The sequence below is a fragment of the Tenrec ecaudatus genome, chromosome 2 (genome assembly GCF_050624435.1).
Source record: "Tenrec ecaudatus isolate mTenEca1 chromosome 2, mTenEca1.hap1, whole genome shotgun sequence".
Classification (NCBI taxonomy): domain Eukaryota; kingdom Metazoa; phylum Chordata; class Mammalia; order Afrosoricida; family Tenrecidae; genus Tenrec; species Tenrec ecaudatus.
The window spans coordinates 79,562,566-79,585,924 of NC_134531.1; the positions used below are offsets into that span (position 1 = coordinate 79,562,566).

General features: G+C 43.8%; 1 protein-coding gene across 1 annotated transcript in view; it reads left to right on the top strand.

Moving 5' to 3' along the window:
* The first annotated feature begins 6,107 nt into the window (after positions 1-6,107).
* The window catches only part of LOC142440873 (V-type proton ATPase subunit S1-like protein), a 35,647-nt gene continuing 18,395 nt past the window's right edge, over positions 6,108-23,359 (top strand). The window contains exons 1-4 of the mRNA XM_075543067.1: positions 6,108-6,202; positions 16,980-17,020; positions 17,872-17,933; positions 18,965-19,194. Coding sequence (XP_075399182.1) covers positions 6,108-6,202; positions 16,980-17,020; positions 17,872-17,933; positions 18,965-19,194 — 428 coding nt within the window. The remainder of the gene's footprint in view (positions 6,203-16,979; positions 17,021-17,871; positions 17,934-18,964; positions 19,195-23,359) is intronic.

Here is a 23,359-nt window from a genome sequence, read left to right on the forward strand (position 1 = left end):
GCTCTGTGGGTGAGAGTTGAAGGTGTCGACTTCCAGAAATTTTTAGTCTCAGAAACCCAAAGGGACAGTTCTACTCTGTCCCGTGGCGTCGCTAAGAGTCAGAATAAACTCAAAGGCAGTGAATTTGGATTTTGGAGAAAGGAAAGTCTGATGATCTTCTGAAAAATCACCTAATGAAAATCCAGGGTGCACAGCTATCTGATCCTGGATCCCTCACGGGGAGAGTGCACAGCTATCTGATCCTGGATCCCTCACGGGGAGAGTGCACAGCTATCTGATCCTGGATCCATCACGGGGAGAGTGCACAGCTATCTGATCCTGGATCCCTCACGGGGAGAGTGCACAGCTATCTGATCCTGGATCCATCACGGGGAGAGTGCACAGCTATCTGATCCTGCATCCCTCACGGGGAGAGTGCACAGCTATCTGATCCTGGATCCCTCACGGGGAGAGTGCACAGCTATCTGATCCTGGATCCCTCACGGGGAGAGTGCACAGCTATCTGATCCTGGATCCCTCACGGGGAGAGTGCACAGCTATCTGATCCTGGATCCCTCACGGGGAGAGTGCACAGCTATCTGATCCTGGATCCCTCACGGGGAGAGTGCACAGCTATCTGATCCTGGATCCCTCACGGGGAGAGTGCACAGCTATCTGATCCTGGATCCCTCACGGGGAGAGTGCACAGCTATCTGATCCTGGATCCCTCACGGGGAGAGTGCACAGCTATCTGATCCTGGATCCCTCACGGGGAGAGTGCACAGCTATCTGATCCTGGATCCATCACGGGGAGAGTGCACAGCTATCTGATCCTGGATCCATCACGGGGAGAGTGCACAGCTATCTGATCCTGGATCCATCACGGGGAGAGTGCACAGCTATCTGATCCTGGATCCATCACGGGGAGAGTGCAGGGGGACTGCCAAGAGGTGGGGGCAAAGGGGACCCGGGCCGCTATAGTGGTAACCCAGAAAATGAAGCGCACCCAAGTTCTTATTTGGAAAGAAGGCAGCGTGGGTGGACAACTCCGCGGTCTCTCGCAGAGCATGGGGAGGGGTTTCCGTGCACGCGAGTCCCCAACAGCTCTTTCTTCTGCAGTCTTTCCGTAGGCTGTGGGTGCAGCAAACCACTTTGACACAGGGAAAATAGTGTCTGTCTTGGGAACGGTGCCAGCCAGGTCAGCATTGGATTTGAGAGTTCAAACCCACCAGCTGCTCTGCAGGAGAAAGGTGAGACTGCCCCTGGAACTCTCTACAGCCTCGGAGACCCTCTGCATGGCTGGGGGGATGCATGCGAAGGTTGCCCCAGTGGATCAGGAAGACTGGCGACGAAGCAGTGCACTTGAATCGTGGTGCTGGTGAAGAACACTGAAAGCCCAACAGTCTGCCAAAAGGACTGACTGATCTGTCTTGGAAGAAGTTCAGCTGGAGCGCTCCTTAGAAGCAAGGGTGGTGAGACTTCATCTTACATCCTTTGGACATGTGATCAAGAGGGGCCAGTCCCTGGAGGAGGACAGCATGCGTGGAGAAGTGGCGGGGCAGTGACAAACAGGAAGGCCCTTAAGGACGCGATGGACCAGCGGTGCAACAACGGGCTCACACAGGACAATGGTGAAGAGGACACAGGATGGGGCTGAGTTTCATTCTGTTGTGCATATCGGGTCAGTACGGGTCGGAACCGACTTGATAGCACCTAACAACAACAATATGAGTAGGAACTGACTCGATGGCAGTGCATTTGTAGGGAGCTGCAGATAGTGATACCCTTGGAAAAGTGAGGACAGGCTTGCTTACTGTCCATTAAGAAAAATGAGATTCCTTAAGCTCGGAGTTTCTCTCCTGAAACGAAGCCCACCCGTATTCAAGCATCTAGCTCGTCGAACCGAGGCTCGTGCTGTCTGTTGCTTGGTGAGCATGAACTCCTCTCTCTGATGGGAGTCTCCTGTCTTCCCCCAGCATCTCTAATGCAATTCGGGGGCAGCTTATTTGTTAACTTATTAATTGGCTAAACTCGCAGCCCCTTCACAGTTCTTGGCAAAATCCTTTCCCTCTTTGCCCCCCTCCTCCCCTGCCCCCCACCTGCCCTGCGCCCCCCTCGCCCCCCAACCATCTGGGCTGGCAGGTATAACACTAAGCAGATGATACCTGGGTGTTGTGTAGCTTGCAAGGTATCATATAAACAATTTTTTATCGCTGCTTTTCTCCTCCAAAGTCATAAGATGAGCTATTCTCAGAGATTCACATCTTAAGTGTGACTTCTATTCTCAAAGACATGTGTGAAACCTGCTCGCTACTAATTATTCCGTCCTCAGTATTCTTCACCAAGTGGGGGAGGTTCAACAGCATAAAGAATGCCGCTAAGTCTGAGGAGAATACTTGATCTAAGATGGAAATGTTTGTGTATATGTATTTGCTTGGTCCGCGTTCTTACCCAGGTGTATTTCCACGAAAGAGTCTTCTGTAACAGCCACCAAGGAACGAGGCAGGAGCCTGCGGGCACAGTGGTGAAGCACTTGGCTGCTAACTGAAAGGTACGTGTTTTGAAGCCACCAGCCACTAGGTGGGAGAACGAGGTGGCAGTCGGCTTCTGTAAAGATTCTGGCCTTGGGAACCCCATGGGGGCAGCTTTACTGTGTTCTTGGGGTACTGTGATTTGGAATCATCTCAATGGCAATGTGTTTGGCTAAGTCACTTACAGCATGGTTTGCAATGTGCCAGGACCATTGCCATCACAGTGAACGCTCATTGGGGGTTAGGCTCTGTCTTAGTCATCTGGTGCTAACAAGCACCATAAGTGGGTGGCTTTAACAAGCAGACGGTTTTTTCCCTTTCACAGTTTAAGAGGCTAGACATCCAAATTCAGCTCTGTGGTCAAGCACTGCCCCTTCTGCTGTCAGAGACCGGGGAGATGTTGAAGTGTCCACTTCAGTGAGTATTGAGCACTCAAACTTTGACTAGTGTTCTGTCTTACATTGGAACCCTAGTGGCGTAGGGATCATGCATTGGATGCCAACTGCAAGGTCAGCAGTTGGAAAGCGCCACTCCACTGCAGAATGACTGGACTTTCTGCTCTGTAAAAAGTTAGTCTTGAAAACTCCCAGGGCAGTTCTAGCCTATCTCGTAGGGTTGCTATGGGTTTGCATAGACTTGATGACCGTGAGTTTGGGATTTGGCACATCCTGCATACTTTGGACATGTCAGCAGAGAGCAGTCCCTGGAGAAGGACATTGTGCTTGTACAGTAGAGGGGCAGCAGTAACGAGGAAGGCCCTCAGCCAGATGGATTGGCACTGTGGCTGCAGTGATGGCCTCGGACGGATGGCAGAGGAACGATGGTGAGGTTGGCACAGAAGGCTGAAGTGTTTCACTCTGTTGTGCAGAGGGTCGCTATGGGTCTCAACTGACTCACTGGCACCTACCACCCCTGCCCCCCCAACCTCCTCCTCCTCCTCCTCCTTCTCCACCACCACCACCTCCTCCTCCTCCTCCTCCTCCTCCACCTCCTCCTCCTCCTCCTCCTCCACCTCCTCCTCCTCCTCCTCCACCATCACCACCACCACCACCACCTCCTCCTCCTCCTCCTCCTCCTCCTCCTCCTCCACCATCACCACCACCACCACCACCTCCTCCTCCTCCTCCTCCTCCTCCTCCTCTACCACCACCACCACCACCTCCTCCTCCTCCTCCTCTTCCTCCTCCTCCACCACCACCACCACCACCACCACCACCACAACCACCACCACCACCACCACCACCACCTCCTCCTCCTCCACCAGTGCTGCGGGGGTGCGCTGCACTCCAGAATTCAAAAAGAGCGCCACAAAGAATGCTAAAATATCTCACTGCTCCTTTTAAACGTTATAAATAATGCTCGAAAGCATAATATTTTTTTTAACTTTTTTATTTTTTATTTATTTATTTATTTTAATTTTAACAATTTATTAGGGGCTCATACAATTCTTATCACAGTTCATACATATACATACATCAATTGTATAAAGCACATCTGTACAGTCCCTGCCCTAATCATTTTTTTCTCCTCTTTTCTTTTTTTACATTTTATTAGGGACCCATACAACTCTTATCACCATCCATACATATACATACATCAATTGTATAAAACACATCCATACATTCCCTGCCCCAATCATTCTCAAAGCATTTGCTCTCCACTTAAGCCCCTTGCATCGAAGTGATCGAGTGGTCCCAGGGGGATCAGTTACCAGGCATCAAAGAACAAAAAATCATATCATTGACTGCACACCTCCATGATAGGATCGCTGAAGACAAATGGGTGCATAAGCAAATGTGGTGAAGAAAGCTGATGGTGCCCGGCTATCAAAAGAGATAGTGTCTGGGGTCTTAAAGGCTTGAAGGTGAACAAGCGGCCATCTAGCTCAGAAGCAAAAAAGCCCACATGGAAGAAGCACACTGGCCAGTGCGATCACGAGGTGCCAAGGGACCAGGTATAAGGCATCATGCAAAAAAAACAACGATATAAGTGTGTGTATGTATGTGTATATGTATATGTATATATATACCATATTAAATGAAGGGGGAAGTGCAGAGTGGAGACCCAAGGCCCAAGTGTCGGCCAATGGAGAGCCCCTCATAGAGGCGTTTAGGAGAGGAGATGGGTTAATTAGGGTGCAAGGTAGTACCGATGGGGAACACAGCTTTCCCCCAGATCCTGGATGCTTCCTCCCCCCAACTACCATGATCCGAATTCTACCTTGCAGGCCTGGATAGGACAGAGGCTGTACACTGGTGCATATGAGGGCTGGAGGTACAGGGAATCCAGGGTGGATGATACCTTCAGGACCAAGGGTGTGAGGGACGATGCTGGGAGAGTGGAGGGTGAGTGGGTTGGAAAGGGGGAACTGATTGCAAGGATCCACATGTGACCTCTTCCCTGGGAGAGGGACAGCAGAGAAGGGGGGAAGGGAGACTCCGGATAGGGAAAGATATGACAAAATAACGAGGTATAAATTACCAAGGGCACATGAGGGAGGGGGAAAAGGGGAGGGAGGGGAAAAAAAAAGAAATCATAATATTTTAAGAGTATGAGGCAAAGTAAAAATTTAATTTCACCTGATTCTTTTTGCTAAAAATTTCAATTACGAACTACTCGTTATATTTGGATTGAGCCAGAACGTTGCCTCTCGCACCTCTGTCTCTGTGCGAATATCAGCAACTTCACCTGGGCGGATCGGGAAATGCAGAGTCACAGGCCTGACCCCGGACCAGCAGGATCAGAATCTGCTGTGATTTGCATTAAAGTTCCCTTCGCAGAGCATTCCTAAAATCAGGATCCCAGATGGAGCAAATCATAATGGGGTTCTGGAAACGTCCTCACGTGGTGAAGCACTGTTCAAGCATTCGCCTGCTAACGGGAAGCCTGGAGGTTCAAAGCCACCAGGATCTCCTCGGGGAAAACCCTGGCATTCTGCTTCCGTAAAAGGTCCAGAAGATGACAGCTGACAAAACCCTATGGGGCAATTGTATTCACCGCACGGGGTCGCTGTGAACCAGAAATGACTCAGGTTCCCAACAGGACCACTCTCTCACCTTGGGCAGTCACATGCCCGAACCTTCTCGCTGTTATCAGCAGTCACGACTCGCCAGTTCACCGTCCACCGGGGCTCAGATGGACCCTTGGATGCTCCCAGAGCTTTCCACTGACCGAGTCACCTGAAAAAGCGTATGATAATGTGTGTGCTGCTTTACAGATTTGGGAGGGAAATTTAATACCTTTCTGAAAAGTAGTATGCTATTCTTGTTGGGTTAAATGGCAGTATCAAAATCCTGCAGTCTTTCGAAAATAGCTTCAGTGGCAGATAACATTTCCTCGGAAAATCTCCCTAACCATCCTTCACTGAGCTGAGTCATCCAACACCTCAAGCACCCTCATCGGTTGACGGTATTATATGCGCTATACTGCTCTGCTCAGAGCAGGCCCCTCCCCCACAGAGAACGCAGCCTCAGATAGGATGTCTTTTGATTGGTTGAATATGCTGTCTGTCACACGGCATGAGAGGTACGGCCTCGCTCTGTATCCACTTATGAATGAACAGATGTGCTTGGCTTGAAGAAACGGATTCATTTCTTGATGGGAAGAAAAATCTTGTTTAGCTTTTCAGTGGTTTTCTTATGCATTGGATTTTCACTCACGCTGGACCAGATACTCGCCAGGAAGAATGTAAGGTGGGGAATTGCATACCTTCTAATGCAGCCTATCTGTGAGCTTCAGGTGGAAGACGGGGCAGCGCTGTGATTTCTTCATATTTCTCTGTAGCTATAGTTAGAGTGAGTAGTCTAGCTTAGATCACTGGGCAAGCCGCACAAACCATTGAACTCGAGCTTATAAACAAGACATAAAAATGTAATCTTTATTATAAGATGCAAGAGTTATCTATTCAGAATACCCAAGAAGGATTTGCATGCTCTGTCAAAATGTCTATCTATTAGAAAATGATTTCTCAAGTCCGTGTTTAGGTTTTTGGGTTTTTTTATGCTTCCAAGTAAGTATATGACAATTTCAGTTTTTCCCACCATCATTGTCTAAGAATAGAATAGGAAAAAATAAAAAACAAACAGAAACTGACAACCTGTCCCCCTGCCCCCACTGGGCATGAAATCACTGTAACTTGTAGGAGACAGCAATTATACGGAATAAGCACGATTTAAATTTAACAAGCAAAATATCTCTTTACACTTGCATTTATTGTGTGTGCTTTGGCTTTTTTTAATGCTGCCTAAGGGAGCGTGAACAGATTTATCTATAAATAAGAATATTTACAATCTGGAATAGCAATGAATATATGTCCTGTCTTCCAAGAAACAAAATGTGTCATCTGAACAGAATCATCAGAGAATTTAGTGTGAGCACAGTGGCCAGCGGCCAGCAGGGTGACCTGCTGACACGCGTCCTACTGAAACCATTAAATCACTAGTGGAGAGAGGCTAGAAGTACGGGTGCTTTCCCCCCTCTGTTGTTTTCAAATGGATTAGTGCTTTCCATTCAGCTCTTTTTAAAACAGTAAGCGACTTATACTCAGTGGTTAGAGATTAGCAATGTTTTCTTTCCTGGTTTAGATGATTTATAGAGTTTATGGATGGTTTATGCAGAGATACCTGATTGGTGGGTGAATTACACTGTTAAAATAGACAGCATGAAGTATCAAAATCCGAATTCTGTTTTTGATGAGTTTAGGTAATCTTAGCTTTAGAAGGAGACTTACAAATCACATTTTAAAAAAAGAGTCATTTAAATCTAATAGATGGTGCATGGAGTCATGAGGAACCTGGAAGGAAACCATTGCTGTTCTGTGATTGTTCTTTCAAATCAAAGATAGGAAGTTTAGCATCTTTCAGCTCTGAAGGGGCAGTTCGTGCTTCTTAAATCCCCAGGCAGGATGACTGCGGTGTGAGCTTGATAGCTATGCTTTGTGAGCTCAGAGGGAGTCAGCCTTACTGCTCATCCCTCACACCGACCTGCCTCAGATTGAGTTGATGCTTAATTTAAACCAAAAGGAAATCCCTTCTCTTTCAGACAGCATCCTTTGTGGTTCACTGCTCTGCACGCCCTTCTCAGAGTTTGTCCATTAATCTGTTAATTCGTTCACTCATGCAGTATGTGTTTTTAACGGCTTGGCACTTGTGGATAGCCAGGTGCTGGGCTAGGTACTGGTCTACTTGAATGAACACAACCAGTCATAGCCCTGGCCCTGTGGATCTTGAAGTCTAATGGGTTCATTAATCATAGAGTTCATTAATCATAGAGATATGGCAGGGTTCAAAAAAGTCCATGGAAAAATGGAATTAAAAGATAAGGGAATTTTCCACACATTTGTTGAAATCCTCTTGTTTATCATTGGATTATAAGTCAACTTTGAAAAGTGTTGTGGGGGGAAAAAAAGATAGGAGGCTGTAAGCACGTATATTGGATCAGAACCAGTCTGAGAAGGTAGGGAGGGTGTTCCTGAGGAAGTGATGCTTGAGCTGCGATCAGAAAGCAGATGGGATTTAACTAGAAAGCAGTGCAGAGAAGGGTACAGAACAACCTTCAAAGGAGCAGCATGTGCAAAAGACTCTTAGCAGGAAAGAATGAACATGGGGCACTCAGGGACAGAAGGTAAAATGGGAGCCGGGGTGGTGGAGTGGTCACCCACTGGGCAGCTAGCCACAAGGTCAGCAGTTAGAAACCACAAGCTGCTCAGGGGAGAAGCAGGAGGCTTTTTACAGCCGTCGACTTCCAGTTTCAGAAACTCACAGGGGCGATTCTGCTCTGTCCTCTAGGGTCACTGTGAGTCAGAATCAACTCAAGAGCAGTGAGTTTGGTTTGGGGCTAATACAGCTGCAACAGAGAGAGGAGGTGGCACGGGGCAGACACAGTGGTCGGGTGAGGTTTGTAGGGCCCGTAGGGCATGCTGTGGTGGTTGAGTCATAGAGACCTCGCCCTCCCTGCTGGAGATCCATGTTCAAGTCTGGCCAATACACTCCAAGCGCATCCCTCCTCTGTCATTCGAGCCGGCACCTGGCTATGAGGTTTCGCAGGTCTCTTTATTTCTTATTCTTTTTAAAAAATCTGTCATCGTTTACGGGGTACACACGCTCGGGGTTATTGTTGTTGTGAAGCCCACCCAGTCAGTCTGACTCACGGAGACTGTACGGACAGACAAATGGAACGCTGCCCAGTCCTGTGCCATGCTCACAATTGTTCTTCTATTTGAGCCCATTGGTAACTGGCAATCCATCTCGTCGAGGGCCTCCCCCCTTTTCGCTGCCTGTCTACTGTACCAAGTACGACGCCATTCTCCAGGGAGTGGTCTCTCCTGACAACATATCCAAAGTAAATGGCACAAAGTCTCACTAATCCTTGCCTCTAAGGAGCATTCTGGTCACACTTCTCCCAAGGCAGATGTGTTTGTCCTTTTGGCAGCCCATGGCACTTTCAACACTTCGCCAGCACCACAATCTAAACAGATTGGTTCTTCTTCCGTCTTCTTTATTCCGTGTCCAGCTTTCAAAGGAATCCGAGGCCGTCAGGGTGGGAAAGGACTACACGTCAAGGAGGGAAGAGGAAAGGGAGGAGCAGACTGGACCAGGACTGTAGGCAGCGTGCTCTGCCCTGGCTTCCTCAGTGGTGCGTCCAGTCCTGCTCATGTTCGAGCTTCTCGTAAGAGAGGCAGTAGCTGAAAACCACGTAAGTGGCCAATGCCATGCAAACCCCTGTGGCATGCCGCTGTGTCACCTTGACGTACTGGTTGAGATGCCTACTGCAAGCTCTCAGAAAGGCGGGGTCTTTTAGGGGCGAGTCCCTATTTGATATTCGGTGATAGGACTAGTACCATCTCTGAGTCCTGGGTGTTCTCTGAATAGGTTTCAATGGAGCTTCCAGACGAAGAGGGGGTAGGAAAAAAGGCTTGATAATCTACGTTAGAACACTCATGAATGCAAACCCTGGAGACAAAGGTCTGATCTACAGCTGAGGATGGAGAGGATACATGACCAACTCTCATTGCCATTGAGTCGATGCGGACTCACAGGGAAGCCTATAGGAGATGAGAACTGCCCTGTGGGGCAGTTCCAGAGACTAGCTCTTTATGGGAAGAGAAAGTCTCATTTTTTTTCTGCAGAGCAGCTGCTGACCTTGTGATTAGCAGTATAACACCCAATCCTCTACATCACCAGGGCTCCTACAAGACGGACGTGCAAGGGGTCATCCCGTGGTTTGGGGACTAACTCCTCAGTAGCTAACCAGAGAAACAACAGTCATGATGGAAAGGTGCTCTTTGTCCTCCTTTTGGAAACCAATGACTAGAACCAGGAGAGAGAGCTCGATGAAGGTAAACTTGTTAAAATTGTGATGGAAAGCCTTTTACGTAATAGTAATGAAAACACAGCACCAGCCTTTTTTAATAAATCATTTTATTGGGGCTCATACAACTCTTATCACAATCCATACATACATCAATTGAGTAAAGCACCCTTATACATTTGTTGCCCTGTCATTCTCAAAGTTCACCTTCAACTTGGGTTCCTGGAATCAGCTCATTTTCCTTTTCCCCCTCCCCCTCCCTCCCTGCTCCCCCCTCCCCAATGAACCCTTAATAGTTTATAAATTATTATTTTATCTTATCTTACACTGCCCGGCGTCTCCCCTCACCCGCCTTAGCACCAGTTTTACAAGCCCAAACTTCTCGGTTCCTTTTCAGGTATCTTACAGAGGATAGCTCCCTCTTAGTGAAAAGGGATATGAATATGTTGGAGACAAGGGGCTTTAATATTTCCTCCAGTGTTTTAAATTTCTTCCCATGGATCATTTTCAGACCGCTAATTTGTTTAGTTCCTGCTTTAGTGGAGAGGCTGCATGGTCTTGGGAAGATGCTTGTGGGCTTGTCTTTGCTGGTCTTATGCTGTTTTAATGATTCTGGGAGCCATCTAGGCAGCTCGGACTCTGAGACCCTTTGTACAACACAAGGACACAACCTCTGTCTCCGCACCATCTTAACTATGGTCTTTATGTTTGAGCCCATCGTGGGAGCCACTTATGTCAATCCAGCTCATTGAGGACCTTCCGCTTTTTTGCCGAACCGTTACTTTACCAAGCATGATGTCTTTTTTTCCAGGGCTGGTCTCTCCTGATAACATGTCCAAAGTATATGAAGTGAAGTCTCACTAGCCTTGCTTCTAAGGAACAATTTGATGTGCTTCTTCTAAGACCTGATTGTCTGTCCTTTGGCAGTCCACAGTACTTTCAGTGTTCTTCACCAACATGCTAATTCAATTGTTCTTTGACCTTCCTTATCCATTGTCCGTAGTCCCCACGCAAATGGGGTAAATGAGAAGGCCATGGCCCGATCAGGTACACCTTAATCCTCAAAGAGACATCTTTACTCTTTAGCACTCTCAAGAGTCTTGTGCAGCAGATTTGCCCAAGGAAATACCGTTTCATTTATTGACTGTTACATTCATGAGCATTAATTGTGGTTCTCCTCAGGTAAAAGGAAATCTTTGACAACTTAACTTTTTGTTTATCAGGTTGCTATTTTGTTGGTCCACTTGTGAGGATTTTTGTTTTCTTTAAATAGAGTTGCAATCTATACTGGAGACTGTAATCTTTGACCTTCATTACTAAGGGCTTCAATCCTTTTGTCTTTGAGCAAGCAAGGTTGTGTCCAATGCACATCATAGGTAGTTAATGAGCCTTCTTTTATTTCGGATGCTTTGTTCTTTCATGGCCAGCTTCTCACACGAGTTGCTCAGCATACTGACTGAATAAGTATGATGAAAGGACTCAGCCCTGATGCACATCTGCCCTGACTTGAATGAATGCAGCAGTCTCTTGTTCTGCCCTAATGAACGACTGCCCTTTGCTCTACATATAGGTTTCCCATACGCACAATCCATGTTGGGGAATTCCCAGTCTTCTCAATGCTACCCATAGTTTGCTACGGTCTCCCCTGCCGAGGGCCTTTGCATAGTCAATAAAACACAAGGAAACAGCTTATAGCTATTGCTTTCAGATAAGATCCACTTGGAATTAGCAATGCTATTCTTCATTCCGCATCCGCTTCTGAATCTGGCTTGAATTTCTGGCATCTCCCTGCCAATGTATTGCTGCAACCACTTTTGAATTACCTTTAGCAATATTTTCTTTGCATGTGATATTAATGATATTGTTGAGAATATGGCTTCCGGTAATATCTCATTAGTTCAGCCTTATGGATTTAGGCAAAGATTATATGAATTATAGGCTATTTTTTTTAAGTAGCAACATTAGAATGTGCTCATAAAAATTCATTGAAATTAAAATGATCCTGTTGTCTGCTGGAAGCTTTTCATCATTGAATACATGGATATTTTTAAGTAGCAAAGCAAAGTCTCAAGTCAAGCATGTTATTAGTGTGAGATTTCATTCATTCATTCATTCATTCATTCATATACTTACTCAATAGACATTTATTAAATTCTCCTGATAATGAAATACTTGCAGATATTTTGAGACATATTTATCATGTGTAAGGAAAATAGGCCTCATTTCCTTCTGATATTACTCATTAAGAGATTTTAAAATGAAATTGTTTATCCAGTGTCATGAAATACCACTTTTGAATGAATAAAGTTCAAGTAAAGAAACATTTAAAAATCCACTGGAGTATGTGCATGGTTATATGGTATATTATTTAAAGGCTTGTAGAAGATCTTCAAGAACAATTGTCTGACGATTAGTGTTTCTTTCATATGATCAGCTCTATTTTAATGTATACAGCAGAGTTTGAAGTTCATGTAGGTGTAAATCGTTTGGAAAACATGGATTTATTGTAGTATAGCTATTGCCTTGAGGGAAGTCTCAAATTTGCTACTCTGAAATTAAATTGTTATTCTCCTAGATATGATTGGCCTCAGCTTCATGCTAGCCGGACTCACAAAAGGCAGAGGATAAGCCCAAATGCTTCTTTACAACAATGTGGGGCATGGCCCCTGTGGACAAAGATGAAATGAAAACAACTTATTTAAGTAATGCCTGTACATGGACTTGAAAAGAATCAAACAGTGTGAAGGCACTCAAAACAAAAACATTTTACCTTTTTGGCCAACTATTTAAAAAATATTTGGTTGTTTCTCCTATTGGCCATTTTCCAGCTTTTCTATAGTAATACACAGCTCTCCTGTTGTAGAATTTTGTAATCTCAAACATTCGTCTCTTGGTCATGCTGCACATTGATAGCTACAGGTGGACTACTATGACTCTATTCTAGCTCTGCCTCATACACGTCCTCATTCCAGGACAGAATGAAGGAGCAGCTCTTACGGGGGTAAACCATTCTTATGGGAAAGGACAAAGAGCAAGAGATGACAGGTGTATGCAATGCCTAAAGCTTTGCTCATGTTCCATTAGTACAACCAGGACTTCACAGACAATCCTGACTATGGGGCAGGGCCATATTCTCCACCTGCAGGGAGGCACTGAAAGTCTTATGGCCAAGGCAAAGAATGTACAATCCTCTTACAGAAAGAAGACAGGTCCAATGGATACATCTAATTATAAATAAATTATACCTGGATAAAATGGATAAAAGGGGTCCTAGTGATTGAAAGGGCTCAGCTGCTAATTGAAAGGTGGACGATTCAAACTCACCAGCTGCTCCACAGGTGAAAGACTTAGCAATCTTCTTCCAGAAAGACGTAAAGCCCTGGAGGACGGCTCTACTCTTTCCTGTAGGGCTGACGTGAGTTGGAATTGACGTGATAGCAATGGGTTGATGAAAATGAATGAGTAATTGCATGCATGTGTGAATTTAATTGCAACTACTAGACACCATAGTTTGCAATTTGTCATATTCAGAAATTCTCATTGCATAATAGGGATTACATTACAAAGAAAATGGTACATTTACTTTGTAATTAGTTTTGTATAATAGGTTCTAAGGCTTTTTTCCATGATAAAGATGTAGTAGCGCTTCAATTAAAATGATGTCTTACATGCATAGCAGGATATATAATATATATCTTCAAATTGTCTAAATGTCAAAGTTTATATGATAGGAATACATGTAGGACTTCAGACTCACTCAGTATAGGATGTGATCTGTACTTAAAAATGGCAGGTACAACTTCTCTAGAAAATGAAAAATCTGTAATAAACAAAGTAGTAAAAAACTTTATAACATTTATGGCACAATTTGAGAATGGAACGCTGATGAAACATTTAATAATATTGTGGTTAGGGGCCATGGGGATGGTTCTGACCCACAGCGACCTTCCGTACAACAGGACGAGTTACTGCTCAGCCCTGCACCATCCTCATGCTGCTTCCTAAGCTTGAGCCCATGTTGCAGCACTGTGTCAATCCATCTTACCGAGGCCCTTCCTCTTTGTCACTGCCCCTCTACCAAGCAATGTGTTCTTCTCTAGGACTGACCGCTCTGGACTGTATGTTCAAAGTGTGCATCAGGAAGCCTCATCATCTTTGCGTTTGAAGAGCACTCTGGCCATCCTTCTTACAAGACAGATTTGCTTGTTCTTTGCAATCCATGATACTTTCCAAATTCTTCACCAGCAGCACAGTTCAAATGCATCAATTCTTCTTCTGTCTTCCTTATTCAATGTTGGTTGTTAATATAATTGTCCTTATATTTATAAGTTAAAAAATGAAATAAATCATGTTATTGGGGGTTCCTACAATTGAGGCATTTATAATAATCCATGCATCCATTGTGTCAAGCACAGTTGTACATCTGTTGCCATCATCCTTTTCAAAACTTTTTCTTTCTACTTGAGCCCTTGAGATCAGCTAATTTTTCCCTCTCTCCCCCACCTTCCTACCCTCACAAATCCTTGATAAATTATAAATTATTATTATAGTCTCATATCTCACACCATCTGCTGGCTTCCTTTACCTGTTTCTTTTGATCATCACCGGGAGGAGGGTTATACAATCGATTCCCCCTTTTGAAATGATAAAATTTCTGAGAATTTCTTCAAAACAATACCAAAGGGACGTGGATGAGTTTGTAGGGGAAATGAGAATTATTTTTTGTTAATGATTACTGAAGTTGGAAAATTACTACATTTGAAAAGATGGGAGTCAGAGTTGGAGCCTTTCCCCCTCCTCAGTCACCTGCAGGTTGTGAACATAATCTGAGAAACTGGCCTGTGTGGCGAACAAGCCATCAAGATCAGAGCAAGATTCTGCAGCTTCCAGTGTGCAGCTGATTTAACTCTCTTGGTGGAAAGAAGTTGAAATATTTATTGATGAAGATAAAAATCTATCGCCTTCAGTATGGATTACACCTCAACACACAGAAAATAAAACCCATAATCACTAGACCAATAACCAAAATCAGAAGAAATGGAGAAAAGATTCAAGTTGCCAAGGATTTCATTTTACCTGGATCTACAGTCAACGCCCAGGGAAACAGCTGTCAAGAAATCACATGACACGTCGCATTGGCGAGTTTGCTGCTGAAGAGCTCTGTAGAGTGGGAAAAGCAAAGCTGTCTCTTTGAGGACGCAAGTGCACCTCATCAAAGTCATGGTATTGTCAATTGCCTTATACGTATGGGAAAGCTGGGTAATGAATAAGGAAGACTAAAGAAGAATTGATGCCCTTGAATTATATTATTGTGATGAATATTAAATATACCATGCACTGGAATAAGAAGAAACAAATCTGTTTGGGGAAGAAGTTCAGCCAGAACGCTCCTTAAAACCAAGGATGGTGAGAATTAGTCTGTTGAACTTTGGACATGTTAGCAGGAGGGACCATTCTCTGAAGAAGGACAAGGGCAGTGAAAAACAGAAAAACTGTCAACAAGATGAATTGACAAAGTGAGTACAATAATGGGCTCAAATATAGCAACAATTGTGAGGACAGTGAAGGATTGTGCATTCGTTTTGTTCTATTATATACAGGGTCCCTATGACCTGTCTTCAGGGCACCTAGAAATAACATAATAAAACAATGATATATATAACTACATGGGGAATTTAGTATGCTTTCTATTTATATTTATGGATATTTCAATATTGTTTTATGAAAAGTCATACTTTTGTTTTTCAAAATCATTTTATTGGAAGCTAATACAGATATATCAGTCTATAGTTCAATCACATCAAGCAGTATTGTACAATTGCTACCACAATCTGTTTTAAAACCTTCTCTTCCTTTTTGAATTCCTTGATGTCAGCTTCCCTTTTTGTCCCCCAACCCCACTGTGACCCCAGGGACACCTGTTCTACTTGCTGTCTCTAAAGGGTCATCAATCCTGGGTTTCATATACAGAAAAACAAAAAAAACATATAACCAAAATTCAAGAGGGCTATCCCCAATGACAAAATACATCAGAGATAAACCCCAATATGAAACAAACACAAAACACGTTGAAAACCAGATTAGACCTAACGTTTATCAGAACCAGGAAGCAGGAAGGTCACAGACTGGTGGGTGCAGAGTTGTGTGGATCCACGGTGGTGGGAAGATTCTCAGGGTTAGGTGGCCCTGGAAGCAGAGTTCCAGCAAGCAGAAGGTGAAGTCATACACATACACACACAGAGAGAAAGAGAGAGAGAGAGGGAAAGAGAAGTTTCTGATGTCTTCTTATAAGTAGGTCACACCCCCAAAGAGGCATCGTCAGCTGTACCCGATTGACAGATGGGACTCCACCCCTACAAGTTCATGAAAAAGCACATTGACATAAAAATCACCAAACTACTACGATGTTCATGCAATATTGTTAATAATGTGGTAAAATCAGAACCAGGAATTTGGTTAAATAAAGTATGGCACATTCTTATGATGCATCTCATGTGGCATTCAAAATTATGTTAGAAAAGAATGTGGGAAAATATTTGCGTTATCAATGAAAAACAAAAGCACTGCAAGTTCAATATATATGTTTACAAATATTATAATCTGTTTTTAAATTTTGTAAAAAGTAAATTATATGTCTGTGGTGTGTGTATACATGAAGGGACTAGAAGGATACATATTAAAATTTATATCTTTGTAGCTTTCAGAAATACCTTTTTGGCTATAGAGTCTGTCTAATTTTAAATTGTAAAAGTTTGGATATTTTGGTTTTAATAAGTTAATTGTTCAATAGTATAATTGTTCACTAGGCAATTTAAGAGTATAAATATCATGCAACACGTGTGGCAGACATTTGATTAACGTTTGGTGTCTAATACACTGCTTGGCACAGATTTGGCACTAAAAAATTGAGTAAAAGAGGATGAGAGTTGATTTGAAATTTTCTTCTTTCTATTTTTCTCCCTTCTCTACATTTTCTTTAAAGAAAATATATTGCATTTAAAATTAAAAATTCACTATTGAAAATGAGCCATCTTGGTAAACTAAGATCTACTTTTCTATTCTGAAACCTAAGAAAACAAAACATCCTCACTGAAATCACTTCATAAAGAAACCTGAATTATAGATATTTGTTCAGCATCTTTTTCCCCCCTCACAATCCAGTTTTCGAACATCTTCAAATAAAGAAGTGGCTATGAATAGTGGTAAGACTTGTAATTTTACTTATTATCCCTTGGACGTGTTGAAGGAGGATCCTTTGTTGTTGTTTTGTGTGTGTGTGTGTGTGTGTGTGTATGTGTGTGTGTGTATGTGTGTGTATGTGTGTGTGTATGTGTGTGTGTATGTGTGTGTATGTGTGTATGTGTGTGTATGTGTGTGTATGTGTGTATGTGTGTATATGTGTGTGTATGTGTGTGTATGTGTGTATGTGTGTGTGTATGTGTGTGTGTGTGTGTGTGTGTGTGTGTGTGTGTGTTTCAGTCATAGTGCTCACTGAGTCCTGGTATTTGCACAAGAAGCCTTTTAACCCCGTGCACCTAACTGATGAGCTCTAAGAGGCTCGATCCTGGTACGGTTCTAGGTTTTAGACAGTGCCTTGAGAAGCCCTGACGCCATAATGGTTACATGTTAACTGCTAGGTCAGCAGCTCGAAACCCCCAGGTGCGCCATAACTGGAGAAAGACTAGTCTCAGAAACCCACAGGGTAGTTCTACCTTGAGCTACAGGGTCGCCATCAGGTGGAATCTACTAGATGACGGTGAGGATTTTTTTTAATAGTGCCTTAAGGAATCCTGATTATCTAGTAGTTTAAGCACTCAGCTGCTAATGGAAAGGTGGGAGTAAGACCTGACCATCTGGCCCTGCAAAGGTCATAGAGAAACCTCTGGGGGCAGTTCCACTCTGTCACAAGCGGTCATTAAGACCTGAACATCCACTCGAAAGGATGTAACAACCAAAAGGTTTCTTACGCATTATTTATTGTCTACTCACTTAAATTAATACTGCTGAAATTTAGTCTTTGGACTCACCTTATTATTCTTATTTATTTTTACAGATGATCAAGATACTGGGGATATAAAGCCAGCCCAGAATTTCACATCAAAACCAATCACACAGGTATAGATTTACCAGGAAACCAGATTGTAGCTTCTTTAAGAAGTATTTAAATAAACTTCAATCATTTAAATATATTCCAGCAAGATCACTGTAACTCTCAATAGGTGGTATGTTGGTTTGAGGTTGGACAAGTCTGTGATGACAATCCAAAGAGTCATTCCAGTTTTAGACACCCACAGGGCGGTTCTCCCCATCCGGTAGGATCACTATGGATGGAATTGACTTCATGGCAACACAACACCAGGAGCAACAGCTCCCTGGTGCTGTACTGCGTTACACAATGGGCTGCTAACCCCGAGGTCATCAGTTCAAATCTATCAGTTGCTCCATAGGAGAAAGATGGGTCTGTTTTCTCCCATAACCTTTACTGTCTCAGAAACCCTGCATAGGGTTGTTATCAGTTGAAATCGATTAGATAGCAATACATAAATGGAAAATGTATTGTCATTAATATTACTAGTCACATTTCCAGTGAACAACAGCTACATGGTTATCTCCAATATTCCAACCACTCTGTTGGACAGTGGCGATGGTCTGGAGAATTATCCTTGACTTCTAGCAACAATGTCTTTCTTTGATAAGTTAATTTAAAGCTCTTAAACTCGACTCTTGCCTGATTTGGGTTTTATGATATTTCCTCAAGAGATCACGGCTGTTAGAATTGCATAGCACGGTATATTTTCAAAAGTCTATATCGCTAATATTATTTGAAAAAATATATATTTTTAATGATTTAGGTCTTCGCCTTTTGGGTACTTTGTGCAAGGCGGTTAACATACCTTTGAGGTCTTCCTGTCATTTTAGGCTTGCTGTGATCTGGTCCCCTAGCGATGTAATGGTTACGGCCACTGTGATTCAGAATTGACTTGATCACAGTGACCATGTCCTCAGCTCCACGAAACATGGCCTCCAGTAAGAAAGATTAGTCTCAACAGATAGCGAATTAATGGGGTCCACAGATGATTTTTGTGCTGTGTGTTTGTGGGAATATAATTACTTCCTTACACTTTCTTTTTAATTTGGCTAATTAGGCCCTCAACTATAATCTGAGCAAACATTTAGGAAAAGAACCTTGGAAAACATTCAGCCATCACAGTCCAGTTAATGTCTCTGCTCGTGGAATTCCCTGCATTCTCTTCTGGGCCAAAAGAATAACAGTTAAATTTAAGAATCAGACCTGGCTGGACCTCACCGATGAAACACTGGGCCAGGAGGTAACAGTGGACGGCGTCAACTCGAATTGCAGGGAAGAAAGTGCCACGTAAGTTGTGATCTTTCCCACCCAGGACGCCCTCGGGGCTGACGCGTGCATTCTGTGAGCCCTGCGGCCTAACTCTCTGCCATTCTGGAGAGGAGCCGTAGGCCCCTTGCTTATGACCCTGAAACACGTTTGGGGGAAATATGTAAAATCCGAAAAGAAAGAAGGCAGAAATTAATTCAATGGACAAAAAGTATGGATTGTTAATAAGAACTGTAAGAGTACCCAATAAAATGAAGGGGAAAAAAAGAAATAAAAAGTGTTCCATTTTTTTCCCTAGCAATTTCCTTCTGAATGATTTAGCTCATTCTTACAATAACTTGTGGGAAAGGAGGGCTCTTGAAAGGAGACTGCCTGAACTCATAATACAAAAGAGAAAAATATTTGGGGGTTGGCATTATATCCAAAAGTCAGGTGTCTAATGATTTCGGTTCCTTGAGGAAGATGTAACCTTCCCATTCCGTCATCTGGTGGGTGGAACTGAGAAGTGTGAGCAGCCCGTTTGGCCACGCAGAGCTGCCCTGAGGATGCGGCTGCCCGCCTTGCCCAGAGGCGCAGTCGTGGAAGCCCGCGGAGGCAGCTCCACTCTGCCCTGCAGGGCCCCTGTGAACTGGAACCAGCTTGTCGGCAATGAGTTTGGCTTGGTTTTAGAAGTTGTGGGACTTGGCCAGTTTTCAAATGGGCAGGGTATCTTGCAATTGCCAAATTTCAGAGAAAATTTTGGAACATTTCGAAATGATTAAAATAGTTTTGATTTCAGATAAGCAGATTGAACAAATCACCCTTCCACAAAGGAAATCAATTTCTGTTGCCATTCTCCGCTTTTTAGTCATCCCAGCAAAGTGTTTTGCTTTTATTTACTTTGGTCCAGTAGGAAGAAATCGGGCACGTGCCCTCGTTCTCCATAAGCCTCTCTTTTCTATTTGCGTGTATAACGGCTGCTTTGGAAGGATTCTCTGCATTTGGTCTGGCCTGGTTTAGAAGGACAGACTGCTGTGTATGCATTTGCATAGCATATGAGTTTTGTATACTCTATTTACTTTGTCTTTATATATTGTGTCTGAAACTTCTTATTCCAGAGGCTTACTTTTATTTAAAGATTCTTGGTGATTGGTAAAATGGAGTATATTATTACATATGTATAGGCCATAGACATATCATATCATTCAGAATGACAATCATTTGAATTGTAAATCTGGGGATCCCAACTTCTTTTGGGTTTGTTTGTTCTGTTCTAGCACAACCATCAGAGACTCTAGCAACTACCGAGAGCTCAGGCTGTACTTAACTCTCCGTGTGCTTCTTTCTTAGTTGTGTGTTGTATGAGAGGCAGATGCCTGGGGATCATCTTGCCTGTCCATGGCTGTCTGGCCCCTTTCTGACTCCATGTATCCTGAGCCTAGGCTATGGCAAGACTTTGTCTCATGTACTTGGGACATATTACCAGACCAGTCCCTAGAGAAGAGCATCATGCCTGGTAAAGTGGAGGAGCAGTGAGTAGGGCCTTGAAGAGAAGATTTGACACAGTGACTGCAACATGGGCTCAGACTAAACACCACGCAGGAGGTGGCGCAGGACCTGGCAGCGTTTCCATTCTGTTGTACAGAGGGGCGCTATGAGTCGGAACTGATTCAATGGCACTTAATAGCATCAGCAGCAACAGGGCTATTCTGGGGAAGCTATTTATTACCTTTGACGGAGCTTCAGAGAGTTGAAAGTTTACTGGAGATGGAAGTAAACAAGAGTTGGCCAATGAGCTGTGTGACTGTTCATATAAGGGTCTCAGGGTCAGCATCTGGGACACAGACATGATGGCATGTATTAGACCTTGAGTCATGAAAGCAGTTAAATGCTTGACTACTTGCCAAAAGGTTGGTGGTTCGAATCCAACCAGATGCAGCTTGGAAGACAGGCCTGGCCATGTGTTCCTGAAAGGAGTCCCGTGGAGAAGTCCCATGGAGCTGTTCTCCTCGGCACACATGACAGTTCATGAACCAGCAGCAATCTCCGCTAACAAGAATCATGTGCTACACCATTGTCCTGTCAAAGGCACAGTTGCCGCTATTCCTCACATTATTGTCATCTGTGTACAAGTTGGCGTTGATTCCATAGCAGTGAGTTTGTTTGTTTAGTTTTATTTCAGATTATTTGTGGAAATCAAGGCTCAAAGTGGTAGAAACAACAACAATTAATCAAAATAAATCTTGTCCAGTTCGTACATACATACGCAAACATACCAAGTGTCACAAAGATGGTGTAGGGCCAGGCAAAAGTTTTTTCTGTTGTACACGGTGTCACCATGAGTTGGATCCCACTCTCTGCTGAAATGGACAACCAGGTCATGCTCAGTGGCTTGAGGCTGAGGTCTCAACTTCTCAACTTTCTTTTTAAAGGTCTTTTCCCCTCTGTCTTCTGGGACTTATCTCACAAAGCTGTGGACAAACTCTGAGAACGTTCCCTGTGCTATTGAAAGCAGTAATGTGGCCAAGCACTCGGCTGCTAAGTGAAAAGTCAGCAATTCAGCCACTCTGTGGGGGAGATATAGCAACTGGTTTTGTAAAGAGGGCAGCTTTGGTTACCCCACGGTGCAGTATTTTTTATCCCATCCTATGTGGTCCTTGTGAGTCAGAATCAACTCCACCACAGTGGGTTTAGTCAAGGAAGTATTCTTATCTGCTTGACTTAGCAACGCACAAGTGAAATGCTGTCTAATTAGCAGGTGGAGAGGTCTAGGTAAACATTGGCTTTCATCACACAAATGAATAAAACAGCACATCTGGATGTTTGTCTTTTTGGCCACTGTCCTAGGGCATGGCCTGCAGAGATGCTCAGCTGTGAGTGTGCAGTCATCCTGAATCCACTCAGAACATGAGGGAAATTTCCCGAGACCCAGGTGTTCAGGCTTGGCGTTGAGGACTCATGTGCCCTGCACAGATTAGTGAGACGCCCTCTGCTATGTTGGCCAGAGAGTTCCGGTTCTCAAGAACTGGAACGGGCGTTGCTGCCCAAACAAATCCAAGGCAAGACATAACAATGTAAAGTGAAAAGCGAGGATGTTTACAAGATGACCGTGATTTAGCTCTTGGTGCAGACTGTTTGGGAGAGACAGATTGCTGGCAGGCAGCTTTGCTCCAGAAGTCTTTTTAAATAAAGAAAGCCCTGCAACTAGAGCATAGCCCAGCATCTGTGTCCACGCTCAGTGTAGGCAATTCAAGCCAGAAGAATTCAGAATCTGTTTTCAATGTGGGAGAGCAGGGAGTTTGGGATTGCAGAAGGAGGTCCAAGTTGACCAGCCCTCTCTCACGCTAGATTTTATCTTCTTCTTGCTCGCCGTTCATGGTGTGGCACCTGGAGCCGAAAGCCTGCTTTAGGGAGCAGAGTAGAAGTCTCTGCAAAGAGCAGGGGAGAAATGTGGAGCACCATGCATAATTGGACTTCAACACCACTCTTGAGAGAGATGTGAAAACTAGCCACCAACTGTATATGGAAAGGGAAAGGACCCCAAATAACGAAAGCATGATAAAGAAGAAGAAAAAGGTTGGAGGGCTCCCATTTTCTGATCTCAGCGCCTACCACAAAGCCACCATAGTCAAATAGCTTGGTCCTGGTCCAAGTGCAGACGCATCGACTAATGGGGCAGAGTTGAGCCTCCAGAAGTAAATCTATGGAGCACTGAGCTTTAACAAAGAGCTGAAGCTCACTGAATGGAGAAAAGATATAGTACCTTACACCATACGTAAAAAATGAACTCCAGATGAGTAAAAAACCTAAATGAAAAAAATCAGAACTATGAAGATCATCAATGAAAGATTAGGGACAAAATTTGGGGCCATAGTCCACTGCATAAATAACTAGTAAACAACTGAAAATAGCAGAAGAAAAACTGGAAGCCCGGGACCTCCTTACCATTAGACATCTCTGAGCATCAAAAAATTTCACCAAAGGAGGCAAAACAGAATCCACAGACTGGGGAAAACTTGCACAATGCTATCTTGGACAAGGCACTAAGTTCTCAATTGTATGGAATACTTCAACACTTAAAAAAAAAGGACAAAAATTCAACTAAAAAATAGGCAGAGGACATGAACAGACACTTTAGCCAAGAAGATATTCAGGCAGCCGACAAACATGTGAAGAATCTTCATAATTTACTGCTGTTGTTTCCGCC